Consider the following 20,372-nt stretch of genomic DNA (forward strand, 5'->3'; position numbering starts at 1 on the left):
CCCCCACGTGTAGCGTGGTGTTGCCTGGGCTTGCCCTGGGGGTGAAACGGGATCCTGCTCCCCCAGAGCCTGGCACGGAGCTGGCGCTCAGTAAACAGTTGTTCACAAGCACACCCCCATCAAGTCCCCCCCCCCCCCCCCGTTGCCTCCTGAGCCTTGGTCTCCCCATCTATGTAGTGAGCCAGGTGGACTTCAGGATCACTGATTATAAGGTTCCCAGTACCAGTGAGCTGTGGGTTCTTTGCCCCCTCCAGAGTTTCTGATGCCGAGAACCTCCTTAGCACCCCAGGAACAGGTCTGGCAGGTGCTGTGGCAGGTGTGGTTCCTGGGAGGCAGCTCACGATGTGGCCCCTGAGAGCAGAGCTCTGCTGGCTGTTCCCCAAGTTTTCCCAGAGAAGAGGCATGGGGAGATTCCAGGGACCTCACAGTCAGGGGGCAGTGGAAGCCGAGACCTTTTCCCCTTCCCTGCTAGGAGTCCTGCTGCGAACATGACCTCCCTTCAGTAGGCAGACCTCAGCCTCTGTCCCCTTTTGCTCCCTGGGACTCCTTAGCCCCTGCCAAGAGCCCAGAGGAGCCTCTGCTCTGCCAAACCCCCACCCCACCTGGTCAGCATCTGGAAGCTTTTTTGGAGAGCCAGGACTGCCTTAATGTTGCATGTTCTCCCCAGGCACTGGACTGGGCCCCCTCTAATCTGTAGTCCAGTCCAGGCGGGGCTGACTCTGGGATACTGCCAGGCCCCTCACTACTGGGCTGAGAGCCTGCTCCTGCTTGCCGGTGCTGAGGGATTGGCTTCTGTACCCGTGTGCCTTGGCTGATGCACTGCTGGTGAGAGGCCTCCCCTGGGCTTCTCTGCCTTGGAGTCCCCTGGCCTGCCCGTGGTACTCCCTCCCTTCCCTCTGGGCCTCTCATCCCACTGGGGCACCCTTTGAGCAGCTCCACCCTCAGGGGTTCTGTTGGGGAGGAGCCTGTGGTAGGTGCCCCCACCCCACACGCCACGGGTATGACCTTGGGCCCCAGTCTCTGCCTCCAGCTGCCCGCCAGTGGCTTCCGTACAGAAAGTCATGTCTGTATTCCTGGGCTCTGGGTGCAGCTCAGACCCCTGCCTCCCACCATCCTGGCTGCCAGCGCCTTGACTCTACCTCCTCCTGACTTCTGCCATTGTCCTTGAGGGCTGCTGCGGCTCAGCCACTATGTTCACCTGCCTGCCTTGTCTCCAGCTGTTTGCTGGGGCTAATAATAGCCTGTTTCCTAAGCAAGGTGAATCTTGCTATTGTCCTACTTTCCATCAGCTTCTATCATCGGTTATAATAAAGCACCTTATTCCCGGAGGTTTTGGTTTTGACCCTTTTGAACTTCTCTGAAACACCTCGCGTCTTGGATTTTTGATTGACCTGCTGTGGCAGAAGTTCCGGTTTCGCTTCTTGGTTTATGCTGATGGGCCATCCCAGGCCATCTTTATCCCTTGGCCTGAGGGGAGGAAGGAGCTTATAGTAGAATGGTGGCCTCAACATGTCCACCCAGTCCAGACCCCCTGGGCACTGGTCCAGGTGGACAGTTGGCCTGCGACCTTCTCTCCAAGTATGGCTCCTCGGGGCTGGCTGCCTCTGGGTCTGTGACCTTGGTGGGGCTGTGGGTTTGGTTCTGGGAGACCTCAGACCTGTCTCAGCCTTCTCAGATCAGGGTCAGGCTGCTTGCTACCCACGTCGGGGAATGTGGCTGGTCTCGCAGTGGTGGTGATGGTAGAGAACAGGAGCAGAGGGAACAGGAAGACAAGGGTGAGGTGGGAAGGGTAGACATGCACCGGGGCCTCCTGATGGCCTGGAGCCCCTGGGGTCACCGAGAAGTGTGTCTATTCTCTCTGGGATGACGGGAACAGGTGGGGAGAGTCTGCTGGGCTTTGTGCTGAGTTTGGGCTCTGGTGCAGGCCACGGCTCCACGTGTGGCCACACTGGTGCAGGGATAAGTCCCACAGAAGATGTGGAAGGATCAGACACCCCATGGACTCTGGCTGGAGAGTGGGGTCGGGTACTTCTTGCCAGGTCCTGGGGAGGGCATGGCCAGGACTGTTCTGTGGCTGGGGTGAGCCAGAGCTGAGGTGAAGAGGTTGGTTGTGCAGGAGTGGGGGGATGTGAGGTCTCCCCGTGGGCTCCCTCCCACAGCTGCCTGGAGAGGTTGGTTCCTGTAGCCTGGGAGCAGAGGCAGGCGTGATAAATCTTTGTTAGCATCCGAGGAGGTAGATTTTAGAGCAGGTTTTCCTGAGAGAGAAAGAGACTGACCATGAAGGAGAAGATGATCTGTGGGGGCCAAGTGGCCCATGGGGGTGCCTTCTTGGCATAAAATAGTTCCCTTCAAAGTAGGCAGACTGCCCAGGAGCCCTAGGCCAGGGCAGTGAGTTACTGAGGGCTCAGTGTCATGCCATTGTCTGAGAGAGAAATATGGTCGATATTTCACATCAGCTGGTTATTCAGGACAAGCATATCTCTTATCTTCTGGCATTTACTTAAATTGCCTTGCATATTTGAAGACAATTGGTTACAAATGAATTCCATTTAAATAAGCAGTTAAATACGAAATTGCTGAATTTGGGGGTTGCTAATGTAGGAGTATTAATATTCAAAGATGTGAATTTTTAAACCCAGGAAATAGAGGGACTTTATTTAAAACCTGATGATCGCAACAAAATGCTGGTCTGTGGCTTGGGGACTTGGCATTGTGGTTACTGTTAACTTGTGTATCATTGTGAGGTGTGGGCTTCTCATTATGGCCCATGGAGTCTCCATGAGGAGATAGGAACCAACCCCAGCCCCTAGCAAGGGTGGGCAGTGGGGGGCCCTTCTAGGGCCTGTTCTCCGGCAAGCCTTGCCTCCCTCCTTGGGTTAGAAACTGCAGGGAGGAGGACAGGGACAGGGACAGGGACGGTTGGGCCCATACTGCTCACCCTTTGTCACCCGTCTCTCAGGCAGAGCCCATCAGGGAATTACCCTCTGCTTCTAGGATACGCGCTCCCCACCCTCATAGGCACTGATGGGTTTGTTGTTGTTTTTACCCAGTTGATACATGCTCATCATAGAAAATGCTGACTACACAGAGGTAATACCCAAATTTCATCACCCCAAGTTAAACCCCGCCAATGCTGCGGTGAATGTCTTTTGGACTCTTCTGTGTGTGTCTTGAGTGTTTTTGGTTTTTGTGGGGTTTTTTTTATTTTAATTTTAATTTTTTTTACTGTTTATTTTTGAGGAGAGAGACACACACACAAAGCGTGAGTGGGGGAGGGGCAGAGAGGGAGGGAGAGACAGAATCCAAAGCAGACTCCAGGCTCTGAGCTGTCAGCACAGAGCCCAATGTGGGGCTCGAACCCACAAACCATGAGATCATGACCTGAGCCGAAGTCAGACGCTTAACCGACTGAACCACTCAGGTGCCCCTGTATTGAGTGTTTTTGTATCTGAGTGTGCATTTATGTGCATCTGTGGGTTTATGTGTGTATATTTAGGGGTGGATCTTTGTGTATTAGTCTGGGTGCATCTACATGCCTGTGTGTGTGTGTGTGTGTGTGTGTGTGTGTGTGTGTGTTGCATACACATCTGTGTGTGTCTACGTGCATCTCTTCCTAAGCGCATGCCTGCCTGTGTGTGTGTTCATCTTACCTGTCTCTTTATATCCATGTTACCTGTGCGCTGGGTCACTCTGCTGCTTGTGTGTGCACGGGTGCACGTGTGCATACGTATGTACATTTTATAAAGTGAGATTTTACTGCTGTGTTTGCCTGCTGAGTAGATAGGCCATTGCTTTTCCTAATGTCAAAGTGACATTTGGGGAAATGGGAGGCAGAGCCTGGGTTGTCGTCTTGATTTATGTCATTTGCTGCTCTGCTCTTGACTCCAAACCATGTTGGCTGCCTGAGGTCTCTTTGATATTTCACAAGTAGGGCTTTGATTCTACAGCATTTCAGGTGACTTTGAATTAGTCAGGTGACTTTGAATTTGTGTAGCTAGGATTCCCAACAGCTTTGGAGAGCTAGAATCCTCCCGGCCTGCTAATGCCCCCTTCTCCCTTCTCTCCTCTGTCCCTCCTTCTTCGATGGGCTCAGCCAGCAGTGGGGGTACCAGCTGCACAACCATGGCATTAGATAGGTGTTTTTCAAACCCTGGTAATGGGGCCATGGAGAGTCCTTGCCTGGTCACAAGCCAGCATGCCCTGTGTGTAATATCCTGACCTGAGATGGAGCAGGGCTCAGAATCCAAAGGGTTGAAGGCTTGCTGGAGCTTCTCTGCTGAGGCCTGTGCTTTGTGCTGGGCCATGCCAGGCTTCCCCAGCTTTCCCACTGACAGCTTGGGCTCTGGGTCACACATGATGTACCCCGACCTGATCTTTTTGTCTTCTGGGGTCCCCTTGTCAGTTATGTTTATCTTATCAAAGAACACATTTTGACTTTGTAGATTTTTCTTTATTTTTATGTCTGCCTTTTATTTCATTGATTTCTGTACATTTTCATTTCCTTTTAATTTCTTCAGGTTTGTTTGTTCTTTCTCTAGCTTCTTGAGAGAGAAGAAAGGGACATTCTTGGGATGGGAGCTTAGATCATTGTTTTCAGTGTTCTTTTCCACTAAGTACGTTTTGGAGCTATTAGTTTTCCTCTGGGTGCTGTTTTAGCTGCATTTCACCAGTTCTGATTTTTCATGCTTTTAGTTTCTAATTTTGTTATTTCTTTTTTGAACAGTGGGTCTTTAGAAGTTTGTTGCTTAACTTCCAAACAATTTGGGATTTTATAGTTTTCTTTCTGTTACTGATTTCTAGTTTAATTCTACTGTAATCAGTGTATATTTTCTGTATCTCAGTGCTTTGAAATTTCTTGAGACTTCCAGTGTATGATCACTGTGACAGATGTTTCTTGCGTACAATATTGAAGAGAAGTGGAGAGAAAGGAAATCCTTGCCTTGCTTCTCATCTTAGGGGAAAGCTTTTCCTCTTTGACCACTAACTATGATGTAGGCTGTGGGTTTCTTGTAGATATCTTTATCAGGTTGAGGCAGTTTCCTTCTCTGCCTAGTTTACTGAGTTTTTTTTTTTATCACGAAAGGTTGTTGGATTTTGTAAGATCCTTTTTCTGTATCTATGTGGTTTTGTTCTGTATTCTGTTGATATAAATTATTAATATAATTAATACATTAGAGCATATTACACTGATTATTTTTGTCTGTCAGAGTAACCTTATATTCCTGAGCTAAATTGGACTTGGTCATGGTGTGTATCCTTTTTATATGCTGATGAGCTCAGTTCGTTAAGCTATTTTTTTTTTTTAATTTTGAAAGAGAGAGAGTGCGCGCGTGAGCGAGCAAGTTGGGGAGGGGCAGAGACAGAGGGAGACAGAGAATCAAATCAGGCTCTGCACTGACAGCACAGAGCCTGATGTGGGACTTGAACTCATGAACTATGAGATCATGACCTGATCCCAATTTGGAGGCTTAACCAACTGAGCCACCCAGGTGCCCTTGTTTTAATTATATTTTTAGTTGTTACCTGGGGGATTACAAATGACCTCTTAAACTGATAACAGTCTAGTTTGCATTAATGTCAATTTCAGTAGTCTACAACAAATTTGCTTCTATGTAGCTTTGTTTTGTCCCCTCCTTTGTGCTGTTGTTGCATACAGATTGCATCTTCGTATGTTGTGTTGGTCCACACAGATTTATGATTGTTGCTTTTTGCAGTTGTCTTTTAAGTCAGAGAGGAGAAAAAAGGAGTTACACAAAATACATTTACACTGTCTCTGTACTTGCCTATGTAATTACTTTTTTCAATGCCTTCATTTTCTTCACGTGGATTTGAGTGAGTCTAGGGTTCTTTCACTATAGTCTGAAAGATTCCCTTTAGTATTTCTGGTAGGATAGGTCTTCTAGCGATGAATTCTCTCAGGTTGTTTATCTGGGACTGTTTTAATTTTTCTTTCATCTTTGAAACACAGCTTTGCTGGATATAGAATGTTGGTTGACACTTTTTTTTCTTTCATCCCACTGTCTTCTGGCCTTTATAGTTTCTGATGAGAAATCAGCCATTAATCTTATTGAGGGTTCCTTGTATGTCATGCTTTTTTTTTTTTTTTTTTTTTTTTCTCTTCCCCTCTTACTGCTTTCAGGATTTTCTCTTTGTCCTTTGAAAGTTTGATTATAATATGTCTGAGTGTGGATCTCTTGGGACTTATCCTGTTTGGAGTTTATTGGGCCTTATGGATGTGTAGATTAATGTTTTTCATTAAATCGATGACATTTTGGGCTATTATTTTTTCAAATATTCTTCTCCTTCATCTCTCCTTTTCTTCTGGGACTCCTGTTGTAAGTGTGTTGGTACACTTGACAGAGGAGGCTAGGTCTGCCTGGCAAGAGTGGAGGGTAGTTTCGCAGCCGAGCAGCTTGCTCTCCCAAGTGACAGCACTTAGGGGGCTCGGTGCGGCCGCATGTCTGCTGCAAGCAGCGGGCGGCAGGTCTTCTGTGGGCCGGAGGGTCTTGGAGTTATAGTTTGCGGCCCTCTTTGGGTCATGTCCTCTCTTGGTATGTCTTGAAAGAGGTATCTCTTGCTGGGAGATGATGGGCCATTGAACTAATAGGCTTGCTTTGTGTTTCCTCTGCAGGTTTAATGTCAACAACACCATTCTTCATCCAGAGATCGTGGAGTGGTGAGTATTGCCTGTGGCTGCTTTGGCTGTTGGTTGTGCTTCCGCTCAGGAAGCTCAGAGACCCGGCTGTCGCCACCTGCTCCATCTCAGAGAGCCCCTCAGACAAGACAGTCCCCAGAACAGCTCTCTTCTCTGGTTGTGTGTGTGTGTGTGTGTGTGTGTGTGTGTGTGTGCGCGCGCGCGCCAGTTGGTCTGTTTTTCTGAAAGGGCATAAATCACTTGAATGTCAATTAAATTTATGTTTTCCTTTGTTAAGCAGTCTTTTAAAAACTCCTACCCTAAGCGAGCCACACTTACATAGCTCACTTAAAGTAGATAATGAAAAGAGAAAAACAGACATCATCCATAATGCTATTACCAGAAAGGTAAACGTGTTTTCCTCCTGTGGCATCTGTGTCCTGACAAGTTGCCATCCTTTTGTATGTGTTCTTGTGTTGCCTAGTTTCCTCCCTTGCTGATACTGGCAGCCCGGTCCTGCAGCACGACTGGTTTCTGTTAGGTCACAGCAAGGCCAACCTTCTCGGGTTGGGCATCGCCTCCGTGGGCCCTGGAAGTGGCCCTCCGGCTCTGACGTGCCGCCAGTTTTCTTCCTAAGCCATCGAGTTGCTCAGCAATAACACGTGTTTTATTGGTTCTAAGGCTGCACTTACTCTGAATGTAGAAGAGCGGCGAGGTGGGGCCTTTGGCACCTCATCACCTGACAGCGGGGAGGTGCGCGGACCTTTCGTGTCTGATGCTATGACCTTGTGGTCGTGTTTCCCCATCTGGTTGGGAGGTCTTGCTCACCTAGTCTTGGAGTTTGGGCACCTTCCGACTAGGGGAAGCTCCATCAGGAAGAAGGAGAAGATGATGCAGGTCCAGGGGCCGCGTGTTCCGAGGCCTTGAGGGCAGTCAGAGAGATGGGCAGGGGGCTAAGTTGGCTACGGTGTCCTCTTGGACTTGATCTTGAGAGAAACGGGAACCGTGGGAAACCTTTGACGAATTTAAGCAGGAGAATGGTAGGATTGTGTTTGTGTTTTAAACAATCGCTTTGGCCTCAGTCTGGAGACTCAATTCTAGGGCAAGAGAGGGCACAGGCTGCCAGCTGGGAGGCTGCTGCAGGGCCCAGGTGGCAGGGGAAAGGCGGTGTGACAGAGCTGAGAGTGGCGTGGCAGTCCAGGGGAACGCCCCTGGGAGGAGCCGGCTGTGACACGACTGAAGGATGGAGTTGAAGGTGACTCCGTTTTTTTGTCCTAAACAGCTGGGTGGTGTGTCACTGAGATGAGGATGGCTGGGAAGAGCAGGTGCCGTGACAGATCGGGGACTTGTTTGGGGCATGTTGAGTTTGAAGCAGGTTCCGGTGGGAGAGAGGCTGGGCCAGAGGTGGAAATCCGAGGGCCATCGGGACTGGCATCGGGACTGACCCCTTGGGAGCGCTCACCGGAGGGCAGGCTGGCCAGCCCAGCTCTGTCGGCAGCCGCGCGCCCTCAGAGGATGGGACCTGGGTCCTATTCGTTCACAGCCTCCTTTTCTTGTTTTTGTAAAGTAACAGACGCCTGGCCCATCTGTAGCTCCCAGTGGACAGAAGACTAAATCCTGGATACCCAGGACCCACTTACACCCCGCAGATGACATTCCCTCACGGCTGCTAACAGTTCGGGTGCTTTGGAGACCGGGCTGGGTTATCCGCTCTGGCATCTCCTGAGGGATCAGCCATTAGCTCGTTACTTTGGAACAAGCACACTTTAATTCTAGTGACACTTCCAAGGCTCTGAGGTGGATTCTGCATTCATAAGAATACTTCCCAACTTTATCAAAGCCAGCAGCAGAAAGGACTTATTTGGCATTTGATGGCAGTAGAACTATTTTAGAAATGTCACACTGTCCTTCCTGCTTCAAGGGTGTGTTTTAATAGCATGGGTTCTGGCCTCTGTAGTGACTGCAGTCATTCTCGGGTGAGATCCATGGTGGTCTTGATCACTGCCCTCTTCAAGTAAGCGAAGGAAGGATTCTGGGTGCAATGGCAGGCTGGTCCCTCATTTATAGGAGAGGGTTTTCTGTGATGTTAAATTATGACTCACTGGTACATCTTTGGGCCCCTGCATCCTGAATGCTTTCATCACCCCCTCTGTCTAGGCCTCATGGAGAGGGACTGCCTGGGGTGACAGAAAAACCCTCCACGCAAGCAAATCCAAACTCTCACCCCAGCTTGCACCCCTTGGGAAGTCACTTAACTTTTCTGAGCCTCAGCTACATCTGTCAGTGAGCTTGTAGTAATACCTCACTTGTGAAGATTCACCAAGTGTCTTAGATTATGCAGGCTGCCATAGCATTTACCATCATGAGTGGCTTATAAACAACAGAAATGTATTTCTCACAGTTCTAGAACCTTGGAAATCCAAGTGCTAGCACACTCCGTGTCTGGTGGGAACAGACTTTCTGGTCCCGAGGTGGCCATTTTCTTGCAGTGCCCTCACATGGCAGGAGAGACAGGGAGCTCTCTGGGGTCTCTTTTATCAGAGCACCAATCCCAATCACAAGAGCTCTGCCCTCATGGCCTCATCACCTCCCAAAGGCCCCACCTCTGCATGCCGACACGTTGGAGATTAGGTTTCAACATACCAGTTTTGTGGGGGGAGACAGATATTCAGCCTATAGCATGGAGCCTCAGTTTCCTCACCTGCAAAACAGAAGTGGTCTCCCTTGGTGGATGATGGCTCAAGGCTTGAATGAGAGTAGAAGTCAAGTGCTAACTCAGCTTAATAAAATGTCACCTTTTGAGATTTCTTGTGTGCAAGGCACTGTGCTAAGCACTTGACATATGTCACCTCATTCAAAGAGATATTTATGCTTTAAGCTAGGTGCTCTGATTATCCCCATTCTACAGATAAGGAAACTGAGGCACAGGGAGATGATTTGCCTGAGGAAAAGCCAGGGGCTGAGCCCAGGTCGGTAGTTCCCGGATCTTGTGCTGCCCCTTGTATATCTGAGGGGCACCCTGGAGGAGTGGGGGGGGAGGGGAGGGGTGCCTGAGTTTCAGCCATTTCGAAGTCCCCTCTAGGCCACTGCAGATGCAGGGGTGCTCAGAGGCCCCGGCATGGGTCTTGTGTGAGGTCAGCGTGTGCAGGTAGGTGCACAGGGCTGTGTGGCTAAGCCTCCTTCAGCACCATGCCCCCTGCCACTCATGCACCCCGGCTCCTGGTTAGCTGCTGGGCTGGGGATCTGGGATTCCTCCCAGAGCCTGTCTGATAGGCAAGGAGCAGCCTCTGCTAGCACAGAGGACGCTTCCTTCCTAGTGTTTGTTTGGGCGTCATTCATTTCCTTTCTGTGACTGCTTTATTGTTTTCCATTCTCTCAAGCAGTGCCTTTTTGATTTCCTGTAAATTCCTCTATCATCATACTCTTCCCCAGAAACATAAGATCATAACTGATAATTTCTTTTCTTGTGCTGGGTATTGCAGTTTGGATGTGGAGGTCAAAAGTTGAAACTTAAGAGCAGGCGTCTCACTTCCATAATTTAGGCTGTGGTTCTCCTTTCCTGTTCTGCAGATGATTAAATTGATCTGAAGGCAGGTTAGGAAATAAAAGGAGATACTTTTGTGCAGTCTTAATAGCTCGGCGCCTTGGATTTCAGTTAAGTACCACTGGGAGCGTCACAGAAGAGCAAGCATGTCAGCAATTGCCGTGTGCCTTCTTGGGTTTTAAGAGAGACTGTGTTAAATTGAGTCACACGCCGATTTTAGAACTGTTAATTACACAGAGTGAAGGTGTCCTGCATGTATCAATCCGGCAGTGGAATAACATACCTGTTTCTCCTTCCCCTGGCTTTCTGTGCGCAGGAGATGGTGAGGTGTGGATGGCACAGCAGGACCCTGCATCCTGGTAACACGTCCCGAATTAGAAAAGATACGTAGATGATGACCTAGATTCTTGGTGTGTACGTGAAAAGTCTTCCAGTAGGGTTGCTGCCTTTGTCTCCTGAGGAAGAGGCATTTAACCCTACGTTAACAGGAAAGCCAAGTGGACAGTAGGGATCCTAGGGCAGAGTGACTGTGCTCCAGAAGGCAGCAGATGGGGTGTGGGCACATCAGGCAGAGGGGAAGGCGTGGCCGGGCCCCAGTCAGCAAACGCAGAGGTGGACCCTCCCATGCCTCCCCTGCACGCGGCCCACGCCACGTCTCAAGCACACTCAGCTCACTGCTGAGCGAAACCGCTATTTTCTTCATGGCTCTGATTTCTTTGAGAGGGCTTATTGATTGAGCCTCCTGAAGACATGTAATTCCAACTAGCTCTTTCCTTTCTGTCCCTCCTGTTGTTCTGGGATTTTATCCTTTGCAACACCAGGTCATGGGGTATAGAGGGAATGGATGTGGGGTCCTGTGGCATTGAACTCTGCCCGCCTGCTCCCACAGACCCATCCCCTGCACATTCATCTCCAGGAGGGATGGAATACTTGTCCCTTCAGATGGGTTTTGTTCAACACGGTGGCACTTTGACACTTAGACACTGATTTTGGAAATACTTCATTCTGTCTTGCTACTATTTGAATTAGTGGAGCATTCAAACCTCAGTTCATTAATGCCTTAATCCTGGGTTTAATGCCCAGAGGCAGTTTTGTGACCTATGCATATTTAAGGGGAAAAAAAACAGATTGCACAAAAAAAAAATCTCAACCTAGTCCGGTTTTTGTCATTTCTGGCCTGTTGCAGGGGACTCTGGGCCTGGCGTAGTGAAGGGACTTTCTCCCCACTCCTGCTCCCCTGCCCATAGCGCTGCCTTCCCCCTGAGTGGCCCGCTGGCTGTGATGATGCTCACGGGTGTGGCCGCAGGCCTGGGGACTCTGCACGAGTGCCGCATCGCCTGTACACATCAGCCACCTCCTCTTGCTAGTCGAGGAGCCTGAGCTGTTTCCAGCGCAGACTTGTTAACTGCATCTTGTCCTGTCCTAAGCCTGGGTCCTCTGATGCCTCGTGGAGGAGGCAGCCTCGGTCCCTTCTTGGGGATAGAAAACTTGCAGATTATATTGCTTGTTGCCACCCCACACATCCCGGGGCCAAACAAGGCTGGGGCCGAGTGTGACACTAGGCATCCCTCACCCCGGAGGCCGCTGGGACAACAGAGGCGGGGCCGTGGTGGAATCCCTTTTTCCTTATCTTTTCCTGCCCACGAGTAATGGAAATAGCCTCCTCAGGCTCAGGGTAGTCAGTCCTTCCCGAAGATAGCGAGAAATTGCCAGATGCTGGAAAGTCTTGTTATTTTTTTACAGTAATCTTAAAAACCGTTTCTGGTGCTTGTGTCCTGGAGATAAGGGGGCCAGGCTGAACGCCCGGCACCTGGACAAGACTTAGGCCCAGAGTGCCCTGTGGATAATCAGGTGAGCCAGCATACAGGCATCTGTTCTCGGGGTCTTTAAAGCTTGGATTCATTTGGGCCAGGCCGGTTTCGTTGGAGAACTGCCTTTGTGGCATAGTTTGTCCTGATTCAGTTTGACTTCTTTCTTTTTTCTTTTCTTTTCTCTTTCTTTTCCTCCTTTCTTTCCTTCCTTCCTTCCTTCCTTCCTTCCTTCCTTCCTTCCGTCCTTCTAATGTTTGTTTTTGAGAAGGAGACAGAGTGCAAGCAGGGGAGGGGCAGAGAGAGAGGGAGACACCCAAAGCAGGCTCCAGGCTCCAAGGTGTCAGCCCAGAGCCTGACGCAGGGCTTGAACCGTGAGATCATGACCTGAACCGAAGTCAGATGCTCAACCAGCTGAGCCACTCAGAAAGCCCCCTTTTTTTAAAACATGACTTACAAGTAAGTCCTGAGTAAAGCAGCTAGAAGCCTCATGTGTCATCTTCCACAAACTCAAATTGGGCCAGAAAACAGGACGTGGCCTCCATGGCTGGAAGTGCTTGCGTCTCTGATGAGAAGAGAATGTGGTTCCGGTCCAGGTCCCCTTGGAGGAGAAGCCAATGGCCACCAAAGCTTTTAAGCAAGGAAAAGCACGATCACATTTGCGTTTACCAAAGATCCGCAGCCGCTGTCCCTGAGCACATGGGCCTGGAGGCACGAAGAGGCCAGAGAGGTTGTCCAGGCCGGAGGCAGTGGGGTCTGGATGGAGAGAAACAGAGGGTCTGAGAGAGGGTATAGAGGTGGAATTGCAGCCCTTGGTCATCACTTGGATGGGGGAGCAATGGATAGGGGACAGAAAGGGATCTGGGATGGCACGCAGGTCTCTGTTGTAAGTGGCGGGGGGCGCTGCAGCTGTGGGGTGAGGTGAGGGAGTTGGCGTCCCGCCGAGCTGGAGGTGCCTGGGGGACCTGCGGGTGGAGGAGCGGCTGAGAGGCCTGTGCCACAGACAGCCATTCGGGAGCAGGTGCAGAGGCAGAGTGGAGAGGGGGAGGGAGGGAGGCCTTATCGGGAGATGGGAGCAGCCCAGCGGTGCCAGGGGAGGCGGGGGTCACTGTGCTGCTTCCTCTCCGCACTCAGGGAAGGCCTCTGAATTTGGCAGCCTGGGGTCCTCCCACACATTGTGAGAGGGGGGCTGGCAGGGGGTAGGGGTGGGCTGAAGGGAGAAGAGGAGAGGGGAGAGAGGAGGGAAGGGGATGGGGGAGAGCTCTGAGATCAAACACGAAAGCTCCTCTTGCTCCCCGCCTAAAGCAAGGACAGTTGTGGTTTCCCTTCCAGAAACGTGGCAGAGTAGCAGAGGATAGAGCTTGGCTGGAGGAGGAAGACGGGGGGGGGGGGGGTGTGAGGAGGAAAGTGGATGGTCGTAGAGCTCCCAGTAATGGGGGCCACGTGGGCTCCGAACCCAGGTGTGTGTTGGGGTGCTGAGCCTGATCCACCCCTTCCCTTGTAAGTGGGTGGGGAGGAGGACGTGAGTGGGGAGGGGAAGGCTTGAGAATTTGGAGAGGAGGAGAGAGAGAGGAGTGCATTTATGCACTGAGCAGGGGAGGGGGCCCAAGGAGGGGAAGGGAGAGATCTTGGGGAGATAAAGTTAAGAGGAGCCCTCCCGCCCTGCATGCCCCCGTGCAACTCACAGAACTGGGGCCGTGGTGAGACTGGTGGGGCTGGTGACTGGGAGCTTTTGCTGTGCCATCCACCCGGCCGCGGTTTCCCAAGGCCTTCATGGCCCTGGAACATGGGGGCAGCAGGCACGGGCTCTGGCTCATCCCTCGTGAGGGTTTGGTCAAGGCCACGCGGATGGGTGGGCACAGGGCCTGGGGGTCTGGAATTTTGGCAGGAGTGGTAGCTGGCAGGTTGGACCAGAGGTCTAAGCCCAACAGAGGGTCAGAGGGCTGGAGGCAGGCACAGCCTGGGCCTGGTTCCCACCTGTGTTGTTACTCTGGTCATCACCGCATTTGAGAACAGAGAGGCCCGCTCCTTGCTTACCAGTCGCTCAGGCTGGAACCGAGCAGGCGGCAGTGGGGAGCAAAGCATCAGGCTGCTAGGTTATCCTGTGAGTGGATTTGGGCCTGAGGAGCCTGAGCCACTCACCTGAGTCCTGCTCTGGCTTTGGGCCCTCACCTCCAGGGCACAGGAAGCAGCTTTCTGGTCCCCAGGTGGGCTGCTCCCAGTGTCCTGGTGGAGAATCAGAGACACCTTATGATGATAAAGAGCCAAATGTCAGCCTTCAGGGACTCCTTCTCAAGAAAGAAAGGATGTTCATTTGGGAAAAGTCTCACTGGGCTTAGGGGTTTATATTTTCCACACCCCCCAGAAAGCTTTACGGTCTTAGGAGGGCATCTCGGTGCTGCAGGATACCTTTGTCACTTCCCCGTGGCAGATGGCTGGCTGTCCCAGCTGGATGGCACCATGCAGACGGCATGAGTCAGTGGCTGACTGCGGCTACTTCTGGGCAGTCTCCAGAGGTTTGCTGCCCCTGATGGAGGTGGGGGCACCTTCGCTGCCATCCTTGGCCCGGGTCGGGCTTCAGGGCACAGATGGCGGCCGGATGAGAGACAGATACACTGTGAACAGAGGGGCAGGCCATTGTCAGACACTCTGGCTTTGCTGATCCGGAGGTTGCTCGAATGTGTCCCCTTCGTGAGAGGGAGGGGAATTTTGGTGAAGCCGGCCATGGGGGATGCACCGAGGATGCTGGGCTGTTAGTGACTGGTCACAGCCACCACTGCCCATGGCCTAGAGTTGCTTATTCGAAGTGGAGGGGTAGACAACCAGTATTTCTGTAGCTTCTCTGGTTGAGTCTTACTTGGCAATGAGATCGATTACAAAAAGACCTAAGCAGATCTGGGCAAACTAACATGAATTTACTGTGAGGACCCCAGGACCCCCTGGAGTCCAGTGGCAGGAGGCACAGCTAAGTGTCAGAAGGACAGGAGGGTCTCTGGGTTGTGCCTGCCTGCCCCACACAGCACCCCCTCTCTTCTCGTGTCTTCCTGGTCTCCTCTCTGCAGACCAGCTGTTTCCACAATTCTTACCTGCACTCACAGCTGGAAGTGGCTGCACCACCTGCTGTCCCCACTCCCACCCCTGGCTCAGAGTCAGGGGGTATTCCTGGGCTGCCCCGAGGGCAGGCGGGTGGGGTAGGGAGGAAACGGGAGACCTCTTCAGCGAACTGGGCAGAGCCCCGGAGTCAGCACAGTTGATTCAGGTCTAAGAGCCTTGCCAGGTAGATTTTATCCCTTTTATGGATGGGGAAACTGAGTCTCAGTGAGGTAGGGCGTGTCTGGCTACAGAATTTGGGCCTCTTCCACCACCCACGGTGGGTTCCAGATCTTGAAACTGGAAACAGCCTGCACACCCAAGGCTGGCATTAAATCAGGATGGGCGGTGCTTAGCGCAGCGTATCCATCCTGGGCCTTGGCGGCCCATCTGCAGCCTGGCTGGGCGCGAGCCGGCCCTGTGGTCCTTCCCAGGCTGTGCAAGGTGTGCCGGGCCCCGAGGTCTCCCTGGCGGGGGTGCGTGGGGTGGAGGCGGTGGTGGAGGGGGCTCGTTCAGCCAGCCCCTGCTGGGAGTCACTGACCTGCCGCTTTGTTCTCTCTGAAGCCGGGTCTTTAAAACGGACATGGAGCTGGAGGTTTTGCGTTACACCAACAGAATCTCCAGTGAGGCCCACCGGGAGGTAAGTTGGGCACAGGCTCGTTGGGGTGCTGGTAGCTGGGGTGGGCGAGTGGCGTTGCTCTGAGCGGGGCAGGAGGGCCCCATTGGGATGGGTGGTCTTGGGGAGCTTTAGTCCCAAGTGCCCCATGAACAGGCAGCAGGTGTCCCTTCCAGCAGAGACTCGTGATGGCTTTTCTCTCTTCCCCCGTGGGGGCAGGGACAAGAGAGGCTCTGCCCCTTCCTCACCTTAAGGCACCCACCCTCAGGGCATTTCCCAGCCACAAGTCCCCCACTTCCAAGAGGGCAGGGCTCTCCTTCCCAGCACTCCGGCAGGTTCCACCTGCTTTTCAAGACTCTCTCGTCCTCACCCATGATTCAAGCACGTGGATTACTGTCCTCCGTTTTCCAAAAACTGTCCTCCTTCCCAAACCTTCCCACTTTACCTGAGGAGCCAGAGCAAGTAAGGAGGTGCATTTCTTGCAGGACGGTCAGGGTGACGGGTGGCCTGGTGCCTGCTTAGTGGTGGTCTTGGCTTTGTGCGTTTGTGAGCCACAGCCTCTTGTATGCGTTTCATTTTCTGCACGTTCTATGACGGCTAAACAAAGGAAACCTTTTAGGACGGTCACTGTCGCTCTCTGAGCATCAAGTATTCACCAGGCATCTGGATCAAATCTTTGCCGCCCTCGGTCTGCCGCTGCCTGTGCCGTAGAGCTGGGTGCTGGATGCCCACTGGCTTCCAAATGGAAGTGCTCCAGAGTGGTTTAAATAAACTGTGCGGCTTTCGGAGCTTTAAAAAAGTTCTAATTTGTTACATTTCTGCACCACTGTGTGCACATATCACTCTTTTTTTTTTTTTTTCAAAGAAGAGATTCTTTTGAAAAAGTGCTATACATTATTTATAAGGCAGTGTTACTTATCTCCTTAATACAAATGTCTTTGCTTAATATCCATCCTCCAGGTAATGAAGGCTGTAAAAGTGGGAATGAAAGAATATGAGATGGAAAGGTAAGCTGCCGTGTTTCTCTGGGTAAAGATTAAAATGTAAAAAACAGTAATTTATGTTCCCTGAGCAAGTAACAGATGAGGCGCCGCAGCCCCGCGCACAGATTGAGTGGGGATCGTGAGCAGGGCTTTGGCATCGTGGGCAGAGGATTTGTCTTCCGACTGTGGCCACCTCCCCGGCTCTCGGCGGAGTGTTTGATGGTAATAGTCTCTGATTACTTTTCAGGATGGTTTAGTGCCCCATCATTCCACTCTTGGACTTTGTTTCTGCAATTTGCAGGAAACTTTACCAAATAGCTGCTATTGTGACTCTGAAAGCCGCTAGTAAAGAAAGCTTGCCATTTTTATGTGTAAACACTGCCATTATGTCTGCTGTGCTTGGATGACTGGGTCGAGGAATGGTTAAGTGGCTCGTAAAGCATTCTGGAGAACTCCATTGACCTTGGGCTCCAATTAGGCTATAGCGCCCCACTGGAGCGCTTCCCGGGGCTGCCCAGCATGAGGGGTGTGGCCTGGCCAGCACCTCAGCCCCTCTCCAAGACCCAGGGGTCAGCAGGTTGCTGCCCATGGCATGAGGAAGCCCTTGGGTCAGACCCAAACTGCTCCTGTGGCCCTCCTCCCACCCAGGTCCTGGGGCAGGAGGCCCCCAGTCCCGGGTCTCCCGCCAGTGACAGTACCGGCTAGAAGCTCCACTGGGGAGAGGACACCCCCTGTGACATAATAAGAAACACATATTTGGTCTCTGCCCCCATCTCCTGGCACAGAGCTTCTAGAACCCTTGGAATTCTTGAATTATTCATAATAAGCCCCTTTCAAGGGCACCTGAGTTTATGCTAATATGGTGACTTGTGGCAGGTGGGGGCTGGTTGCTGGAGGAACCACTGCTGAGATTAGGGGGTTGGAACTTGCAGCCCCCCCCTCAAACTCCAGGGAGGGGGAGAGCGGCTGGAGGTGGACTTCTGACCAGTGATGTACTCAGTCGTGCCTGCAGAAGGGAACGTGCATAGAAACCTTACACAGTGGGGTTGGTGGACACGTGGGGGGCTGCTGGAAGGGTGGCAACCTGGAGGGGGCATGGAAGCTCCTTGCCCTTCCCCCATACTTTGCTCTGTGCCTCCCTCTTCTGTTTGGCTCTTCTTGAGTCGTATCCTTTCTAATAAAGTGGTAATAGTAAGTAAAACACTTTCCTGGGTTCTGTGAGCCATTCTAGCAAATTATCAAACCCAAGGGAGGGGGTCACAGAAACCCCCAGTTTATAGCCAGTCAGCCAGAAGTACCAGAGGCCTGGACTTGCGATTGGTGTCTGGAGTGGGGGCAGGCTTGTGGGACTGGGAGGTCTGTACTCACTCTGGCCGTTCATGTGTCAGAACTAAATTGTAGGACGTCCATTTGGTGACCACAGAGAATTGGAAGATTGCTCGGTGTCACTCACATTTGGTGTCAGAAGTGTACGTACAGAAAAGAGTTTCACCTTTATCCTGCCCGCCCCATGGCGGGGTGCCCCTTGTACGGGTTTGGTACTGTCACCCCTTCCCCACTTTGCTGAGTCCACCCGGGTGCTCTCGGGGCCCGCTGTGCCTCCACGTCCCTCTCTCAGCCTTTCTGGCCTGCCTGCTTTGTCAGTGTGGGGTGAGGCTGAAGTGCAGACAGAATCAGCAGTGGACGCTGTGGGCATTTCTGTTCACCTCATGTGGCTTGGGGATCAGCATCATTTTCAAAGTCTAACCCTGAAAGGAGTCCAGAACAGAGGGCCTCTGTGTTTCTCTCCTCTTACCCCGAGTAGTGAGAGGTTAACATGGCCTTGAGGGCCCTTGTTGCTGTGCAGTCCCAGGAGGGGGCACGGAACAAGTGCTTCATCAAGGACCCAGCTCTGTCACGCTGGAGGAGGACAGGGACAGGCACGCAGAGCTGTCCCAGCTTTTGCCTCCACGTGGTCTGCTGCAGTGCGGTATCTGCTCTGGTAGTCCCGCGGCCCCTGCCCCCCGCCAGGATCAGGGCCAGGAGGGGTTCTACAGGGCTACCTGGGAGGTGGGCCGGGCAGCGGTCCCCCAGATTGGCACTGCCCTCACAAATCTGTTCCCTGCTGAATCGGCCCATAGCTGATGCCTCAAATAAAAATAACCCAGAAATTAGAGCAGGACTAGCTTGCCCCAGGGTGGAGCCCTAACGTCTTCTGTGCGGTGGCAGCCCCGTGTCCTAAGCTGCCGGAAGTCCAGCTCCAAAGCTGGCTCCTGGGAGGGACATGAGCTGCCCTCCCACCCACTGTCCAGAGTCTGAGGCCGCTGCAGCCCAGGTGGGCCTGTGTGTGAGCTCTGGCCAGCGGCCCTCGGAATGCTTCCCCCAGCTCCTTGCTCCCCGACCCAAGGCAGCGCAGGGTTTTTTTTTCTCTTTTCATGAGAAAGTTCAGAAATCCACCACCCTATGCAAAAAGAGAAAAGAATAGTATAATGAGCCTGAAAGTCCCCAGCAGAGTTTGTGTTTCCTTTTGTTTTGCTATAGTTATATTTAAAACCAACCCCCACGGGGCACCTGGATGGCTCAGTCAGTTAAGCGTTCCACTTCGGCTCAGGTCATGATCTCACGGTTTGTGGGTTCAAGCCCCGCGTCAGGCTCTGTGCTGACAGATTGGAGCCTGGAGCCTGCTTCGGATTCTGTGTCTCCCTGTCTCTCTGCCCGCCCCCCCCAAATATAAATAGACATTAAAAAAAGTTAAAACCAACTCCAGACGTGATGTCATTTCACCTGTACATACAGCAGTAGATGTCTCAGCTGATGAGGGTTTTTTTCCCTTTATGTAACCACCACATCATTATCACATCTAACCAAATTAACAGTAATTCTTTAATCTTACTAATACCTAGTCCACGCTGGTCTGTTTGCATCAAGATCCGGAGTCTCCACGTTGAGTTTGGCTGTTCTTTGAAGGGGTCTTAATTAAGCTGAGCTCTGGGGACACCATGCCTTGTCTTCAAACTGCTCAGTGCCCCCGCCCTCCAGTCCCTCGGCCCCACGGCCACCTCCTCTGTGGATCAGAAACATGAGCCTGAAGCTCACAGCAGAGCAGCTGTCCTGAGGATGCCAAGTGGCATTAATTCAGCTTGACTGGATGCACCAGGTGTGCCTGCTATCGTGCACCTACTGTATGCCTTGCACACGCTACGGCTGGCTGCAGGAGGTGCACATGGGAAGCTGAGAACAGGGACGTTCCTGGGGCACAGCACTGGGGGATTGGGACTGTGCTGGGGAAAAGCTGAGGCAGAGAAGATGAGAACCAGGCGGGATCTGTTCCTGAAGGACAGGTGAGCAGGGTGACCTTTGGGGGCTGAGGGTGTCACCCCCGAAGGCAGTGGGAAGATGGTTATCATTGTTAACCTTTGGGATGTCCCAGGCCAGATTTGAGGAGGCCAGTGCCAGCTGAAGCCCCTGGGGACACGTGCTGTGGTGAGATGGGCTGACTTCTCTCTGCCTCAAGCTTCCTCCCCACAGGCACGTTTCTCTGTCATTGCCCAGGTGACTCTGTGACACAGTTTTGTGGTTGGTGTCCTTGGGAGGCTGGAGGCTTCTTGAAGTCCTGTCTCCTTTATCCCCAGTGTCTGCCCCACAGTTGGTGTCAGGAGATATGTGTGGGTGAGTTGGATGGATGGATGGGAGATAGAAGAAAATGTCCTGAGCTATT

The 20,372-nt window shown here is 52.1% G+C and overlaps 1 protein-coding gene across 2 annotated transcripts in view; it reads left to right on the top strand.

The window, feature by feature from the left end:
* Nucleotides 1-20,372, top strand: part of PEPD (peptidase D) — a 111,590-nt gene that overhangs the window by 27,704 nt on the left and 63,514 nt on the right. For both annotated transcript variants that reach the window (XM_045442523.1, XM_045442522.1), the window contains exons 7-9: nucleotides 6,632-6,676; nucleotides 15,641-15,716; nucleotides 16,653-16,699. In XM_045442523.1, coding sequence (XP_045298479.1) covers nucleotides 6,632-6,676; nucleotides 15,641-15,716; nucleotides 16,653-16,699 — 168 coding nt within the window. The remainder of the gene's footprint in view (nucleotides 1-6,631; nucleotides 6,677-15,640; nucleotides 15,717-16,652; nucleotides 16,700-20,372) is intronic.

Source organism: Leopardus geoffroyi, chromosome E2 (genome assembly GCF_018350155.1).
Source record: "Leopardus geoffroyi isolate Oge1 chromosome E2, O.geoffroyi_Oge1_pat1.0, whole genome shotgun sequence".
NCBI lineage: Eukaryota > Metazoa > Chordata > Mammalia > Carnivora > Felidae > Leopardus > Leopardus geoffroyi.